Raw genomic sequence first — 18,683 nt, forward strand, 5'->3', positions numbered from 1 at the left:
GCCGGTCACCAGCGCCCGGCCATAAACACGGGAACTATTAATAAAATCAAAACACAGTCCCCGGCCTAGAACGGAACGTACTGAAAGCTCTCCGGTTGTAATTTCATGGGAACCTGTTTGTACCAGATCCCGCAACGTTCATTGCTGCTCTCTCCGCCTAAACTGGGTGTTTTCATGTGCTCGTGCCGGTGCACAACCCCAAACACAGGGAAAAGACGCCCTGCCTGCTGTCCACATCTTGTCTGGTCTGGTCTCAGTCGTGTCTTCTCTGATTCTGCACTTGGGCTTCTTCTGCCCGCTTTGCCTGATCTTGATATTGGCTCAGTCCTCTGAAATTCTGGCATCTGCAGCCTACCCTTTCCCCTCCCAGGTTCATCCCCTTCCGGGATGTCTTCTTACCTATTGTGCTTCCTGCTGTTACCCTCTCAGTGGGCCCCACCCCCATTGCCATGGGACACAGCAATGACACTTACACAAACTTCCCAGCAAGCTGGAATGAATGGGCCAAGTAAGCACAGGCCATTGCTTGGTCAACCGCACAGGGCAGGATGCAGAATCTACAAGATACATGGCACCACCCCAAGCATTCTCTTCCAGGTGCCTGCACCTGACCTGCCTAGGACCAGGGCTGGACGGGTTAGAGGAGAGGGCAGGGCTGGGAAAGAGAGACTCAGGGGGTGGGAGTGGTCCTCCTGTTGGAGGGGCTGCAGAGGTTGACACACACCTGGGCTCACCTGTCTGCCTGTTCTCACTATGAATAGACACTCCCCTGAAGACACCAAGATTAGTGGAAGCCAGCTGTCAAAAGCATTGTATCACTACAGTCTGGGGGATTCATCCACCCTATTAAGATTAAAATCCTGCATCGAAGTGTCAGAAGAGAGTCTCAGTCACAGAGCACATAACACAGTTTAATAAGGGTGCTTCGCATAGTCAGAACGATCCTTTATTTTTAGAAGATTGTTATGTATAAGACCCTGGCTTCCAGCAGTGGCAGACAAGCACAGTTTATATACTCTAGTTCCCCACCGAGGACAGCTAGGAAAGGTGGACGGAAATAGGTGGAACCTTAGACGAATTCTAAGAAGGGGCGTCCCAAGAGAAGCCCAAAGAATGTAGCCAAACTCTTTTTCTTTGACAATGGTGGGGGCGGGGGATGCGATGTCTCCCCCACAGGATTGGCCCTAGTGAAACCAGAGGCCGACGTCCTGAGAAGCTGTGGGCAGCATCTGGAAGTCTCACGGGGCTGGAGGAGCTATGGGGTTCAGACGCTGCCAAGGGAAATGATGACCCAATAATGGTGGCCTTTCGGCATGTTCCACCTGGGTCTATGTCTCAAGGCCAAGGATGAAGCAGAAATAGACCACCCCTTACACAGACCGAGGGTCAGCCTCAAATCAGTGCATCCAATGATTGCATTCAGGTGACCTTCCCTGTGCTCATGCTTTTCTTTCTTTTTTTTTAAAAAAATTAATCTTTCTTGTATTTTTTCCATTACCATTTAGTGCCCTTCTGCCCCCTTATCCCCCCACACCAACAATCGTCACCCTGTTGTCCACATCCCTGAGTCCCTTTTCCTTTACTAATGCTTTTCAAAAGCACAAGTAAATTCTCTCTCTTAAAGGAGATGACATTCAATTGTCAGGCTGCACGCAGTCAAGGGAATTCTGAAGAGTAAAAAAGCCCCTCTATGCAGACACAGAGGAGGGAATGGGAGGAAGCGGAGACTCCATAAGACAGAGGAAGAAAACAATCAGCCACAACTGCCCCTGATGCCTAGAGGCCCGCGTGAACTAGAGCGTCCATTTGGAACCACCAGAGGCCAGCTGAGGGGGCACTCCCGTGGAAGATCCCCTCCGCAGGCCTCAGCTGGGGGCGCAGGAGGAAGACGGGGGGCGTCAGAGAGGGTCTGCCTTGGTGGCTCAGACACGTGGGAAGCTGACAGGTGAGAAGCTCTGTAGGTGTCTCTGAGCCCTCCTCCCATTTGAAGCAACGTCCCTGCCCCCTGCCAGGGGAGGGGAAACCCTGCCAGGGGAGGGGAAACCAGCAGCCGAACGCCCGGGAGCAAGGGAAGCGGTAAGAGAGACCCCCATCTTCCTCTTCGAAGGAACAGGAGACTCCCCTTCCTGACCCCCAGAACCACAGGCAGAAGAGAAGAAGCAAAAGCGGGGCGGGTGGGCGCAGGGAGGCATCTGGGGCTCCAGTCCTGGACTGAAACATAGCACAGACCTGCCACGGTCTGAGGAGGTGCCGGCTCTCCCCACTGACCCCCACACAGATCCACGGGGGACCTGGGCTGCCACACAGGGAGACGGAGGGGGGCGGACACTCCCATCGGCCCGAGGACACACTCCCCCAAGCTGGAGGTGAAAACGGTGGCACCATCACACATCCAGGGTACGAGGCAATAGCTAAAATGAGTTTCACACAATGTGGAGGAAGCCTAAAATGTGCCGATGATGGGAAGTCAAACATGAAACGATCCACATCCCATGATTCCACGTATAGACGTTTAGAAACAAGCGAAGTCCATCCACACTGGTGGGGGTCGTGAGGGAGTTGTCTTTGGGAAGGAGGAGGCAGTCACAGGCAGAGGCTAGGAGGGGCTTTCTAGGAAGCTGACGACGTTTCTTTCGTGCTGATTATGCTAACCAGCAAATTTTGCTGCTACAAAACATTCAATTGCACACTTCTGCTGTCTGGCATATCATCTAATAAAAAGGAATTATACATTAGGAATCCACAGCGGTGCTTTCCAATACAACAAAACGAAAGGGAAAAACTCCAAATAAACTTGGCCACATGTCAATATTGTATAACTGGATTTTTTTTAACTTCATTTGGACACTTCCATTCATCTTTGGACGTTCCCCTTTGAGTTTCCGGCCCCTCTTACCACCCCCAGCCACCATATTCTAGAATACATTAACCTATGTTTTTCTTTAAGATCTAGGACTCGTACTTTTAATCCACAAGTGTCTTCAGAGACAGTGTCAGGAACAAGCAGGTGGGAAAGACGGACACAGAGAATAAATCGTCTCTTAACACGAAAAGAGCGAAGCCTGAAGCCTTCCAGAACAAGCTGAAGGGGCTGAGAGGGGCCCGATCGGGGTTACGCACTGCGGGGCCCACAACACGCCGTCGCAGAATGAATGACGGCCGTGACGAGCCACAGTGGACGCCGGCCGGAGCCGCATCCCTGGTGGGTCCTCTGAGTTCCGAAGTCTACGGACTCGATGCTACCGCCCCCCAAATCCCAGCACGTGTGGTGTGCTGGGTGTCACCTGACAGGCTATTCTACGATGCACAGGGCAAGGTAAACGGCCGAGAACAGTGGGGGCCCTCTTGAAGAAAGAGGGTGAAGCTGAAGGTCTATACTGCTCGCTAACAACCCTGACTGTAACACTGGAATAATCGGGCAGTGCGGAGAGGTGCAAAGGTTCAAACACTGACTGGTGGTACAGAACATGATTCTAGTGTAGATCCTCCGTATGCCCTACGCCGGCTTTTGATGGCGAGGATGCTGCAACTGGGGAAAAAAGAGACCTTTCCATTATTGCTTGCCAGTCAACTGAGTACCCTTGTGGAAAAAATATACAACTACCTTAACCCTAATCTTACATACCACAAAAAAGCACCAACACCAGAGAAACTGGAACTCTAAAGATCTAAGGTAACATATTAAAGCTTTAAAAGAAAACTAGTAAGAATGCTTTGTTTTCAGAGTAGGAAAATATTTACTAAACAGGACCCCCAAAATCCCCCCATTTTGGACTACGTTAGAACTACAGACTGATGTTCATTAAGACGTCATGAAGCATGAAAGGCAAGCCACAGAGTGGGCAAAAATATTAACCACACATGTGACCAGGCAGACCCTGATTAAAACCCTGGTAGTAGTACCCTTGTTTCAAGCAAAGTGAATTTTTTAAAAAGACCTATACCTAGATATAGTAAGGCAAATTCATGGGTTTCATTACGTTTTTACAACTCTAGAGCACCTAAAAGAGTGTTTTACATGCTACGTACGAATAGGGAAAATTCAGATTGTCATGTGACTCCCCACTGCCCTGAACTCCAGCGCTCCGCCGGCTGCACACTAACCACGTTAAACTGAACCGCTGTGATCTCGCTGGTCTGCAAGCAGCCAACACAGCGTCCGCGTGTGAAGGGACGACGAACAGGGAGACACCGTCATAAACACAGGGTGCAGAAGGCAATGGGCCCACGTTAGCTTCCTTTAAAACTTACTTGCGTAACAACAGTTCAGGCTTTTGAAAAATTAATCAAAACAAGCAACTTTAATATAAAAGTTTATGAATTTAAAAAATATATTAAACAAAGAAATCTGCCTATCTAAGTTATATGGCCATAAAAATGCAAGTGTCAAAAGTAATTATTGAAATGGAAGACCAAAAATATAAAAGTCAATTATAAGTACTCAGGTTCTTTCCCAAGTGCTGAGATTAAGAAAAAGAAGAAAAGAAGAAATGCCTGCTAAATCTCTCATTTTACAAAGGCAATCAATAGACACGATTTGTTTCTTGATATCTGGGTGGGGGGACGTTGACTTAAATTATTATTATAATTTAAAATGTATCACACATTAAAAAATTAAGTTAAAGGGTGCCATAAACAAGGTTTAAATTTTATAAACTAGATAGAACTATATAAGCATATTCATAAAACACCTTACTTAACATATAGAGCAATTATAATTCAGTGATTTGAAAATGTTTCTGTGATCACAGGAGAAGGCGTGTAAGCAGTCATGTTCCTGTATTTTAAAATGTGTCTGTGCATAAATATGGTTTTAAAAAGATCTATACCGTACTGTTGTCACTGAGATACACAGAACCATAGTTGTCAAGGATGATGGAAACGTTAAGTCAGTGCATCTCAAAGGATGGCTCTCGGGTCTCTTGCATGAGAATTAACTTAGAAACTGGCTAAAAGTACAGATTCCCGGATCACACCCCAAAGCCAGTGGGTCAGAATCTTGGGGTCTGGAAACCTGCTTTCTAATATCAGTAATCAGATGCTTAATATGTACAGAAAAGCTTGAGAGCTACTTACTTAATCCAGTAACGGTGAAGGTGAATGAGCAGAAAACCTTGCAGCTCAGCCTCTGGTATCTCCTACTGACCGAGATCCATCGCTTCAACTTCTACCATTCTTAAGTTGTACCTTTCATGCACTTGGCATGTGCTTTATCTGAGCATCCCCAACATTTGTCAAACCACGACGCTCTTAAGAGCCTGGATTATAAAATAGGTCACAACAAGCAGTCTTAAGCTTACGTTAAAATCCTGGATTAGGGTGCGAATAGAAAAGAATAAGGTCACTACGGTAGTTCAAATGTGGACTCACAAAACCACCACATACACCGGTATGAACTCCAATTTGATCAGCAAAATGCAGGTGGTAGATATGAGACCAAGATATCAATTTAAAAATGTGGTGAAGCTAACGCAGTCCATTATTCATCTACACACTGGTTTTCAGATGGTACCTCCCTACATTTTAATGACCATAATGACCAAAATTCTGTGGATTTGAATTATGGAATTAGATTTCTCTAGGTGCTTGGAGGATCACAGAATCCTGGAGTTGTCATGCAGAAATTATTTTTTATTTGATGGAAGAACTAGTGCACTTTTCTTGAACAACGGGGTCATAGACCTTCAGTGTGACTGTTCTGAAAGTCAGCAAGAAACCCCCCAACACAGAGAGGGGTGAAATCACATATGTCCACTCATAAACTAAGGAGGTAGAAGTCAAATATTCCACTAAGAGACATAATGAGGTAAATGCTTAAATATTTGTAATTATATATAGATATGAAAAGATTGTCACTACTTTTATAATTGAGTATGGCAAAGATGTGTAGGCTTATTTTTGTCGATAAGATCATTCCTCTTTGCCCTGGCTGGCGTAGCTCAGTGGATTGAGTGCGGGCTGCGAACCAAAGTGTCGCAGGTTCGATTCCCAGTCAGGATACATGCCTGGGTTGCAGGCCATGACCCCCAGCAACCGCACATTGATGTCTCTCTCTCACTCTCTCTCTCCCTCCCTTCCCTCTCTAAAAATAAATAAATAAAATCTTAAAAAATCATTCCTCTTTGCAGAAGGCATGAGCAGCTCCCCTCCCATGAACCTGCACCCCTGCGCATCCCTGCCTCCTCCCAGCTGATCTGCTTTGTCAGCTGGACTTTATATATGGGATTTTTAAGGAGTCTGGGCCTTTATACTTCTCTGTCTGTGGAAGTCTGTATGTCCATCTGGCAGTCACCAAGACTGGCATTTTCATGTTCTGGGCAAAGGGTGTTAAAAATTACATCGGCGAGTCAGTTGAGAAAAACCAGCGAAGGAAATCAAAGGAATATAAAGCTCAACGGCTTTAAAAGGAAAAGAAACAGCCCACATAAACGCACTATATCCAAACGTTTCTTTTTAATGTGTGCATCCACACACTGATAGATGGTCTGAAGTGAACCCTCAAGTTCAGTAAGCAAAAGGCTGTGTCAGCCAAGCAGGGCCAAGGTGTAGACTGGACGGGTCGCTGCTCCCCTCTGAAGCCCATCCATCAGAAAGCATGTCCTCAGCCAACAGAAAACTGCCCCTAACCATGACCTGATACAATCAATAATGAGAGCTCCTACTGAAATACGGGTGCTTCTGAAATGGACCTACTATTACAGTTCCAGGAATGGGTTCATCCGTATAGCCGTTCCTGGCACTCCCACAGAAAGTTCCCCATGGCGTGCTGAAGCTTGTATCACTAATTCTCGAACCCTGCCATCCTAAGTGTCACCAGAGGCACACAAAACCACGGAGTCTGGAGCCCTCCCGCTGGGATTCCGATTTGGTGTGAGTGTGGCCTGAACATCCGTGACTCTGACAAACTCCCAGGAGATGCTGATGTTGTTTGTGTAGGGCACACCTAGAGTGACACGGCTCACGTGGCAGCTGGTACCCAAGTGGCAAAACAAACTCATCCGTCTCCAGAATGTTACCTAATGGGAACCACAATCTTGGCTTCACATGTATCTTCTGGAAGCTTCTTATTCCCTGTGCTCCTAGCAGCCAGTTGTAGATGGGACGGCTATGCCCACTTCCGTACCCACTGGGGTGCATTAAGACAAGGAATTTCTAAGGTAATGAGACCCCCCAAATCACAAGAGACTTTGCACCAAAACTTAATCGTATTAATCAGCAAATCAAAAAAAATGAACAAGTTGTAGGAAAACCCTTTTTTAACTAATATTTCAGGCAAACTTTCTATAGGATAAAAACCAGACACATGCACATTGTTCATTACATACTATCACAAAAGCCATCTAAATCTTAATTACTCAGACTTTGGAGCTGGTCGCTTGAGGAAATACAGCGAAACAGCACACGGTGTTGGCGAGACACGTGGACCCCTCTCTCGGCGGTGGCCGCTCGATGCCGAGTGTCCGCGGCTGGAGCGCTGGACCAGCTTTCACACTGGTTCTGAGCAACAGTCTTTCTGTGCTTAGTGGCCGCGTCTACAGAGTAGTGGTGTTAGATTATGTTGTCTCCAAGGGTCCGTCCGGCTTGAATTCTGAAGAGACCCCTTCAACCCTGTTACCACGTTTACCTTAGAAAGAAAACGTGGCATGCCTCTTTTCATGACTGCTCACTCATTATGTTTTATCTTAAAGAACCAAACTTAGTCAAATATTACGTATTTCCTACTGACCAACTTTTTAGTTTTTAACACTTCCTGGGGAGCTGTTTTATATTGGAAAATGAATGTTTTTCTATAGTATATCAACAGGAGTGCTTTCTGTAAGGAGAATTATTTTCTACTTTCCAATCTGAAAGGAAGTTTTTCTGTGTTTAATATGAAATTGAATTTATTATGCATGGCTGACAGTGAGCCTACATGGATACTGGTACATGCTCAGAACTCAAAAGTGCCAGCAATCTGAAAGAAAACAACAAACTTCAACCTAAGAAAAAATTATAGAATGACCTCCATGGTGAGCTCGCCATGCCTAACCTTTTAAGTCTATCAGCCAAGTCGTGAATCTTGTGACATCCTCAGTGAAGCATGGAAAATTATTTCTTACATCTTTTGATAATTGTCTTAAATATGACAAGTATCTATTATCCCAATAACAGCAAATAACACTGATAAAGTATCTCCTATATGATCTTATTGTATAAGATTCATATTATTGCCTGTTTCCATTATACGTATTTCCTAAATTAGAAGCTAAAATTCCAGAATTTCAGGAGGTAATTAGGCTACTAGATTATACCTTGTAATTACATGTAAAGTAATAAAAAGTTAAGACTTTTTTCTCTACCTTTTAAAAAAGCACCACTCCAGTAGCTGATAAGGTAACATCTATGTAAGAAGCAAATCTGTGACTCCAATTTTAGGGTCTTTTTAAAGAAAGTCCTGCCTATTACAAATGTTTGCATTTCTCTTCAGCTACATTAGTCTGGTCCTTGAAATCCAGGGAATACAACTCAAACACCATCTTCTAAGGAGACAGCCCGTGTTTTACCAGGAGGACTTCTGAAATCTTTCCAGTCAATCATGATGGAATTTTTCCCTTTCAGTGTAGAAAGGCTTAGGACAAAGCTAGTCATTTTAGAGTACTTCTCTACTCAATTTTAAAACCAAAGTTACAAGTCGTCCTTGGACATGTAAAGTAACTTCAAGTAGGAAAAACATGTCCCTTCAGGCTTTGTTTCTCTGCAGAGGAAAATCTTAGGGGAATTTCTGCAGCTCTCCGCCGGCTTCCCTGTCTAATCTGTCGCCCACAGATCCCCAAGGAAGGGAGGGTATCATCAACAGGGAGAGAATACTGTCGCTGTGACTGTCCCAGACGTCAGCGTGGCCTTGGACATGGAACAGTGCCCACCAGCTCTTGGTTTAAGATGTGTTTCTGATATGAAAGGAAAGGAGGAGTCGGAGTAAATAAGAAATCCCTCCCAATCTCGTAATACGATTTCTGTGGGTTAAAATACTCTCCAATCTGTCCCGAGGACACACTGGCAGCTACACAACTTCACTTTAGTATTTCCGTCTGCTAAATGGATACACAAAGGGAGACCATTTGGCTACTGCAGGAAGTGGGAGTGCTACTTCCATACACTCGCATATCGTCACCATGAACGGCCAGGTCAGCTGGTTATTCAGTCATCTGACAAGCTGTTACCTTTCTTGCATTCATCGGAGTCCAATAAACACCAGAATACAGGAAGACAACGTGAATCCTTCAAAACTGTCTGAGTTTCATTTTAGCCTTCATTACGGAGTTTAGGCAAATAAAATTAAGTAGTCGGGAGAATCTGTACATAGGCTATTGACAGTAACAACCTAATCATTCATGTTGGACTTCCAGTGTCTATCAAAACAAAATTAAAAATGAAACTACTCCTATCTTCTCTAAGTAATGCAAGAACTGGCCCTGGCTTGTCTTGCCCAGGCCAAGGGCTACAAAACAGAGCACAGAAAACCACAAAAATGACCCACCCAAAGTAGTCCCTCTATTGGGAGAGGAGGGATTCAAAAATATTTTTTTCTAAGCTAAATTAATTTGCAGCTTTCTAATCTATGGAGGTATTATGTGACTAATGGGTCACAAAAATTTTTAGTATACCATATTTAATTGTTAAAAACATAAAGAATGTAGAATTTTAAAACTTTTAAGTACATTTTTTTAAAGGCACCCACAGTTCTTTAAGTATTTCTATTAATATCAGCACAGGGGAGACTCAGATCCATATACATAATAACATTCAACCACCTGTTTTACATAGAACAAGTTTGTGGAGCACACTTAGGAATTAACGATGTTTCCTTCTACACGAGCCCTTTGCAACAGGCCAGAGGTGGATTCCAATTTGGGAAACTCCCCAGGAACTCGTCATGCGACAAGTGGCATTGTAACATCCATCCCCAAGCAATCCATGCAAGCATGTTTCCAAAAATCTTACTGAAGTCACAATTACCATATTTAATTTTAGATCACGAAACAGGAAAGGTGGTCAGAGCACTGGGCTCGGGCAGGTAGGAGGTACCTACCTGTGAGGCCAGTGAGGCTGAATCTCAACATGAGAGAGCTTCAACCACGGGGCTGTAAGCGCCCAGTGCCCCGCACAGGAGCCTGCGCCCCGCCCAACGCGCCCAACGCTAGCGCCCCTCCAGCCCACCTCCAAGGCCACGCTGAGGCCTGGGACGGTCACAGGGACATTATTTTCCCTGTTGACGAGACTCTTCCCCGGGGATCTGTGAGCACGAAATTAGACAGGGATGCCTGCAGAGAGCCGTAGGAACTCCCCTAAGAACTGACTCCTGTAGAGAAACAAGACGTAAGGGAAACCTTCCTCTCCCTTGAAGTTCCTTAAAATGTTCAAGGAGGACTTGTAACTTCGATTACAGAAGTTGGCACAGAAATGAGTTCCTGTGAATGGTATTTCAGAAGTCCTCAGACAGTGAGAGATTCAGAAATGTAGCATTTCTCTTCAAACTCTTCGTTGAAGGCCCCCATAAATAAATACACGAATATACAAAAGTTACAAAAACGAGTGTGACTTCGTTTTGAAACATGATCAAAGTAATCCCTAAATTTCATTCGAATCAATAGCTTTTAATACTGTAAAAAAAGTCAGCTTCCATTTTTGCTTTTAATATTTTGTACGCATTAAAGTCTGGGTTTGGGGGTGGGGCAAGAAAGACTGTATTTTGCCCCTCACATTCAACACCATCCTTTTCCCAGAACGTTTCCCGTTCCTGGCAGCTCTCTCGCTACAACGGAATCTCAAAGGGCAGGTCATCAATACAGAATAGCCCGGCGGGCACCGTGAAAGAATGGCAACCTGGACTCCACGCTCACACACCATCAGTAACCTCAAAACGTCGAAGGAAGCCACTGTCTCCAAGGGGCAGCTGATTTTGGAAATGCGCCGGCTAACAAGCAGGTGTGTGTCTGGAACTCGGGGATGGACCCGGGGCATCGTCGTGTGCAAAGCCCAGGAGGACGCGCGGAGCCCGGGTCTGCGCTCCTCGCCGGGCGGCCGGGGGCGGCCGGGGCGGCACGCCGGCACGACGCCACGCAGCCCCGAGATCGCTGCGCCCCAGCCCGCCGCCTCCTCCTTACCTGTTGGAGGACGCGATGCTGCGGCGAACGGCGGAAGATGCTGAAGAGCGAGCAGCGGCTGCGCCAGTTGTGCCCGAGCGCAGACCCGCCCCGCCCTCTCCTCCGGCGCGCGGTGGGCTCCCGGGGCGAGGAGGCTGGCCGCGGGTCCGGAGGGGCAGGGAGGCGGGCTCCACCCGCCAACCGCGGCACCCGGAGCCTCTGGTCCCACCCCGAGGTCCACGTGAAGGCCATCCCGGCCTCGGATTGGGGAGCCAGGTGCAGAGGCAGAAGCATCTCGTGACCCCTGGATACAGCGCGAGAGGTGGTTACCTGGCAACGGGTAGTCCTCTCCGAAGACTCGGTTCCCAGGCTCTGCGCGAACCTTCAGCGGAGTTTGCAGCGAGGCTGGAAGTGGGGGAAAGCGTGAGCCACCAACTGACGCCGCCCCGTCCTCTTAGCGAGCCTGCACTTTCTGGGTGATGTGCGTGAGTCAGGTAGGCGCTGAGTCACGAGTCACAGCCTCCTCCTCGAGGGGCCTGGGGGGCACAGGCGAGCCTCCTTCGGGGGCCAGGCCGCCCCGGCCTGGAACCGCCCCCTGCGCTGCATCGTGATCGCGCTGGCCTCAGGTAGCCGCCGGCAGACGCCTTGGGATGCCGCTGTTTGTCTCCATTATGGGGCTGCGCGCACTCAATACACGCCTTCAAAGTGTGCACACTGGCATTTTTCTTGCGGAGTCGGATCGAATGGAAATGCTTAGTGCTGTCTTGTATTTTCCCCTTCGTGTCTCTGAAACACCTTCACTGCCTATGGCCTTTCTCAAACACACAGGAGAAGATAAGCCTTCATACACTTGGCGTACATTGTATTCAACTATATTTGATGAGCTTTAATTACATATCAGACTCCAAATAGTGAGTGAGTGGTCTGCCCCAACCAGGGAAATTCCTGGACACAATCCCTGCCCTCCTAAGCCATACAGATTTCTTCTAAAGCTTTCTCTGCAGGCTGTTTCCAACTATGGGACTTATTTTATTTTGCAAATTAATATTTCCTTAAAAATTGTCTTTCCCCGTAGACAACAAACTTGTTAAAAAGCTAGCATCAGCTCCCAAAACTGCTCCCTCCATCTAACAAAGTGCTCGATCCATAGCAGACCATCAGTAAATACTGGATGGATGGATGGATGGATGGGTGGGTGGGTGGATGGGTGGATGGAAAAAGGAATAAACTAGCCCATAATATACTAGAGGAAGTATAAAAGGCAAAAACTGCATATAATTCCATGTGTTAAGTTCTACAGTTGGGGCTGTATAAGAGTTCTATGAGATGACACCATATGAAGAAGGGAGAGTTTTTTCTTCTAGTGTATTCAGAGAAGCTTTCAATAGCAGTGATGTTTGAGCAGGATCTTATTCAGTGAGCAGACTTGGCCTCCCGGAAGAGGGGACCGGGCATCGTACGCCGAGGGAGCAGCAGGGCTAGAAGCACAAAGTGGCAGGGGTGGGGGGGGGGGGCATGGCTGACGTAACTAGTTCTGGCTCACTGGCTGTCTGCAGAGGCGAGGGGAGAGGCAGGAATCGCTGTGGTCAGAGAAGACAACCAGACCGAGGAGCGTGTGGCACTTCACCTTCAGGTTGCACCCCAACCTCCAACCTCAGGGCTTCCTCGTGAGGGGAGAGAGAGCATGGGCGTGCCGGAGGTGCCTGAGGCTCAAAGAAGTAAGAACCGTGATCCGTTACATGGACAGTGCAGCCGTTTCTGGGAAAGCGCTGAAGGCCTGAAATCGGGCAGCGAAAATACGGACGAGGAAGAGGGAAGATCCCAAGAAACATTTCGGGGAAAACAGACTATAAGTTCCTTTAATGACTGACGTTTGTTAGGTACAGTGCTAAATATAAAGCATAAATATAAAGAATAAAATATAACATAAAATACAGGAAGAGGAAAAGTGTCAAAGACCAAATAAATGTCTAGGTTGGTCCATCGGTTGCATTGAAAAGTCCTTTTTGTCTAATCGGTTCGTAATTGGTTCTGGGTAAGAATCACACTACCACACGGAGCATTAGAAATACCTGCGTACACATTCACAGTGTACAGATGAAGGCCCCGGGGCCCGGAAAGCTATGAATGTGTCAAGTCGTGCAGTTACATCAGCAGCAGAACTGATACCACGATCCCGGACTCCCCGTCCAGTGCTCTTCGCCCTTTACTGTGGGGTGGCTCATCAGTTTTGAAGGGGAGGTTTAAACGATCACAGTTATGGTTAGATTTAGAGCTCAGAGAAACAATAGAACCCAATTTCCGAGGACAAGATCGCTGATTTTCATTCTTGTATTCAGTGAGGATTTAATGTGGTGCTCTCATCTACAATGAAAAAAAATTGCCGTCACTCGGGCTAAGAGTTTCAGGGCAATGACCAGACCCCAACGCAGAGCACACAGAGTTCTTCATGATTAAGTTCAAAAGCAGAGAGATCAGCAGCATGAAACGACTCTAGTCGGTTCATCTCCAAGGCCAGGCGTGTGCTTTGGGAGCAGGGCCTTTGCAGAGGTGCTCAATGCTGTTAAATGTGGTGCGTGCCTTTTCAGTGGAGATTCTAAATTAAAAAAAAAAAAACAACCAGGAAGAATTTCTTGAACTTAAATTGTAGGAAAAGTTAGCTGAAAAGGCTAACTTTTCACCTGAATGGAAAGCTTTCACACATTATTTTTCATGTAAAAGTGGAAAGAGAGCAAGCATGCCAAAAAAATACCAACAAAAACAAAACAACCCTGATGTGCAGTAAATAGCGAATGGAATACTTAAAAACTCACTCTATGCAAAAATACTTTTAAAACGTTAACTAATTTTTTAAAATACAATCTATTTGCACAATACTGGCTAATAAAGTATATATATATATATATATATATATATATAACATTGAAAAACTAATGTTAACATTTGGTTATTATGAAATATATTACTTTTCTAGTGTTACTCTTTGGACTTCATCAGGTACAAAGGGGCTTAAAAACTAACCCAGTAACTGCATAAAACTTGAACTTTTTATAGCTAGAATGGCATTAATTGAATTCTTTCAAACACTTTACATTGTAAAACATTTGCACAGGAAAATACAAAGAATGCTACAATAAACAGTTGTGTTAATACATTTTAACATTCTGCCATATATATGTCTTTAAAAAATACAGAGAAAAAAATGTTTTCCCTCTGTCACAACCTCTCAGTTCACTCAGATATAACTGATCTAATAGACAAACCTGTATTCTAAATTTGCTTTATTTTCTGTCATTATTTTAAACATTTTATATATATTGGTATGTTTGGTATATTTACTTTGATTGATGTAAATCTCACTGTACAAACAATTATTACCACATTTATCTGTTTACCTACTGGTGAGTATTGTGTTTGTGTGAACTTTTTCCTGGTGTGAAGTGCAGTGAGCCTTCTTGGTTCTGCACTCGCCTGTGAGTGAGTGTCTCAGACCCCACAGTGGCACGGCTGGGTCTCGATCATGTGTGCGCGTGCATCTTCAAGCACAACACACGCCATGCCCCCGCCAGCAGTATGGAAACATTGGCCATACCTCACCAGTGTCATGTTTTCATAGTTTTCCAATCAAAGATTAAAATGGCCTCTTCTTACCATTTAAATATGTATTTCCTGAATTTGTGTTTTTAAATTGACTTCATTTCCTTTATTTTTGTTTCCCTTTTCCTTGTCGATTTACAGTTCTTTAAACACTCAGCAAGTTAGTCTGTTAGATATACCTTTTGCAAATCTCTCTCCCAATCTTCAGTTTTCAAACATTCTTCATCAGTATTCATTTGAATATGTATTCTGTGTTTTTCTTCCAAAACTTTAGGAGAGTGTACATGAGAGGTACTCAGTCCGCCACTCCTGCCTTCACCACCTTCATTTCCAGATTTCCACCTTTGCCCCTCCATACTGCATGCTGTAGGAACCACCGAGCACTCTACTTCGGTTGATGAATTCTCTTCCTCGAGTAGTTCCCGGGTAGTGGTGGTGAGTCTGGCCCCACACTGACTCACAGGGCACCCTGAGGGTCCCTGTTCCAGCGGGTGCCAACTCTCACCTGGAATCCAGCAGCCCATGGCTTCAGCTGCAACTCGTTATATTTCACCCTCAAACGTGCTGATCAAAAATTCGAGCTAGGCTAACTAACCACGCTAATATTCCAATCCCCAAATTGTGGTTACCCAACAATGTGGAGCCCCATCGTTGCCCCAAATAAGCCCCAAAATGTGGACTTATTTGGGGGAAAATATTTTTTATACATTCCCATAACATTAAGGTAAGAATTCAGAGGGTTCACCTTCTCAAGTGACCTCAAGGGCCCTCTGCCCACAGGTGACGGACGCCTGTCCGGTTCCACATCTCCGCAGCACATTTCTCTCTGCAGACGTGGGGGCGGGGGGGGGGGACCCCGGCCCCTGGCGGGCATCCACTCCTGCAGACCGAGCTGCGGGCCAGTGCGCCCCTCCTGTGTTCTCTTCCTCTCCCCCTCGTCCCTCAGTATCTGTTCTCAGTTCCGTTTCCTTCACGTACAGCGACAGTGGAGTGCGATCGAGCAGCAGGCTGCTGAAGCCGGATGGTCCTGGGGCATTAGAGATGACAGATTTTTCAGGAATCTTGCAACCCATCGCTAAACAGCTATTACGAGATGACAGAATCTTATAATAAGAGAAATCTAATGAAAAATAAGAGAAATCTAATGAAAAACAAAATAGCAAATGCTCAAAATGCATCACTTCCTAATTGTTTCTTAGCATTTTCATTTTTTTCTGTGGTCTTGAGGTTATCATGTCCATGTATGCCTATGCCTGTCTGGTGGAAATACTGTGTAAGATTGCATATTTCTCCCCAACTTGTCAGTAAGCGAAATCACGTTGGTGGCTTGCAAGTGTCTGGAGCTGGGTGTATTGACAGCCTGGAAATCAGAAGATGCTACAAACTGGGGCAAGATCCACGGTTTTGTTAACAGTCTAGACGCATTGTCCAGTAAAGTAGCAACTAGCCAAACGCGGCTACACTGCCATAGTCACATGTGGTGGAGAGACCCTGCATCAAACAGGGCAGATGCGGAACATTCACATCGATGCCGGAGTTCTGTCGGAAGGGCTGGTTCGCTTCCGGAGCCAGGGGACTGTGTCTGCGAAGAGTCAGGGCGTATTTTCGGTTTTAAAAGCCACGCAGTCTCCATCTCGGCTGCTCAGTCCTGCTGCTGTTGCTGGAAAGCAGTCAGTGCAGAAATGAGTGGGTGGCTGTGTCCCCCCAGACTTCTGTTTACAAAAACAAGAGGCAAGCTAGATTTGACTTCCAGGTCAAAAACATATTAAATAAAATATCAAAGCTGAAGATACATTATTATTTAAGAGGAATACAGTAACATGGAGGATATAAGCCAATCCTTGGTATAAACTTAAGAAAGTGATGGAGAAAACATTAATAATGCAATCCAACAGTGAAGTGGGTGTGTCTAGAGCTATTACACTGTGCATAGCACAAAAATTGAGGAGCTATTCTTCTAACATTCAAAACCTATTCCCACTGCTACAAAAACCTTGCTCAGGTTAATGATGAACAAGCCTTCATTGTTTCCCTCTTGGCTTACCCATTAACGTACATGAAATGATCCATCAACAGTAAAGTCAGAACTCTATTCCTTTGTCAGTTGCAACCATGGGTTGGCTACAGATATGAGCATTTGGCCAAAATTAATGAAATAATTTAACAATCAATTAGCTACCTTGAATGTAAACTAAAAAATAATGCATATTGTAATATTGTATGTAAATTGCATGCAGCAAAATTTACATCAGCAAAATATCAGCAAAATACATATTTGCACCCTTTGTTTCCTCCAGAGAGCTGGCGGTCTCTGGAGTTTATCGGCATGCCACCAGGAGGTGCTTGGGTGTGTCTGCAGGGTGGCACCAGAGCACGTCACTGACTGCGGTGGCTCTAACACTGCCTGTCTCGTGCGTTCACCTGTTTGTGTCTCTTTCTGTTGGTCTCTCCAGCACAGCTGTGAGATGGTGCCACTCCCCACCCCCAGCTGTGGGGACAGGCAGGACAGACAGCCACCACTGCTGCGTCCGGGACCCACCACCACCGGGTCTCCTCAGAGCCCCGCTTCACTGCATGCACGTTTTGTGTCCACAGTTCCTGCTGGACCTTGGCAAACAGCTAGCTATGCCCAGATAATATCAACACACCCCAACTGTATACAGTTGGCCCGTCAGGCTGAAGGAAAATTATATGAATGCATTTCTTCAAAAAAAAACAAGGAAAAGGAAGGTACTCTTTGAACATAGATTTGCATTGAATATTGGGAGTTAATGGAAACATAGGCACAATTATTCTTGTTTACTTGGACAGCCAGCTGAGCTGTGCCCTTGATTTCACCACGTTCCTCTTTAATAATAGATTACCAGCTTATTGGATCCCAAATAGAAGTATATTGTGCTGTAAGATGCAGACAATTTTCATCTGAGATATTATAATGCCACCTATCTAAAACTCCCCAATATGGGTATTTGATTGGTAAGCTTTGGGGGGTGTATTTTATATATATATATATATATATATATATATATATATATATATACACACAACTGTTCATGTATTTCAATACCATTTATCGAAGCCACACAAACAGCACTGAAGAAGTGTATGCAATAGGCTGACACAATGCAACAGACTAAGGCCAGGCAAAATAAAACAGAGTTCAGACTTCGGTTTCTGGAAAGGACGCCCCAGACCGTTTGCCGTGAAGACAACGCAGGCCGCTGTTGCCACGAGTGGGAGCCCCACGAGGCGCGGTGCGCTGACACGGTCTCCGGAGACCGTGGTTCCCGGAGGCAAAGCTCTCTGGCTCCAGGGGCGACTGCCCCCACTTGCCTTTAACCCACAATTCCAGCATTTTAGTGACGCCAGGTGGAAGGGCACTCGATAATTTTTTTCACTTGCTTTGAAAATGCTGAAGATATCAAACAATAGTAAGGAGAAACCTAGATTCCTGAGTAGATCCCTAAAATCGTGTTCGCTGCGTAACCAGCTTTCCTTTGTGTTTCTGAGAGCAGTTTTAAAATGAAGCCCCAGAGGATTTCCTCTGTTACTCCTGTTTCCCAACAAAGCCATCTCGCCAAAAAAAAAAAAAAAAGCTCTGAGAATGTATTTTATAAAACATGAAAACAGTGCAAGTTACAACGTTACAGTGTGGTTTTCTGGTTGGCCATCTGACAAAGTGGTTGGCTTAGGGCCTAGAATTTATTCAAAGAGTGCAGCAGGTTAAATTAATAAACACTGTGCCCTATATTTTGTTTTTTTTTTTTACTTTTTCCACACCACATTGTCCCAATGCCATCCAGACCTCACCGTCATGTCATGGTTTTGTTTGTTCGTTTGTTTGTTTTAAGGGATGGGAGAGAAGTAAGAAACTGAGTGATCCAGTATCTCTTCTGGAGAAGGTAACATTGAAGAATGTTTTCCTTAATCGGAAGGAGGGCACAGCCAGAGTGAGGAAGTGAA

General features: G+C 45.5%; 1 protein-coding gene across 4 annotated transcripts in view; it reads right to left on the reverse strand.

Moving 5' to 3' along the window:
- WDR17 (WD repeat domain 17) overlaps window positions 1–11,379 on the reverse strand; it is a 78,719-nt gene extending 67,340 nt beyond the window's left edge. For 2 of the 4 annotated variants that reach the window (XM_028526884.2, XM_036011791.1), the window contains exon 1: window positions 5,077–5,275. Coding sequence is in view for 1 of the 4 variants with exons in the window: in XM_036011790.1 (XP_035867683.1) it covers window positions 11,145–11,375 (231 nt within the window). In the remaining 3 variants the exon portion in view is untranslated. Of the gene's footprint in view, window positions 1–5,076; window positions 5,276–11,144 lie in introns of those variants that run through there. The other 2 variants (XM_036011790.1, XM_036011792.1) reach the window with 2 other exon arrangements.
- Between the last annotated feature and the right edge of the window lie 7,304 nt (window positions 11,380–18,683).

Source organism: Phyllostomus discolor, chromosome 11, assembly GCF_004126475.2.
Source record: "Phyllostomus discolor isolate MPI-MPIP mPhyDis1 chromosome 11, mPhyDis1.pri.v3, whole genome shotgun sequence".
Lineage (NCBI taxonomy): Eukaryota > Metazoa > Chordata > Mammalia > Chiroptera > Phyllostomidae > Phyllostomus > Phyllostomus discolor.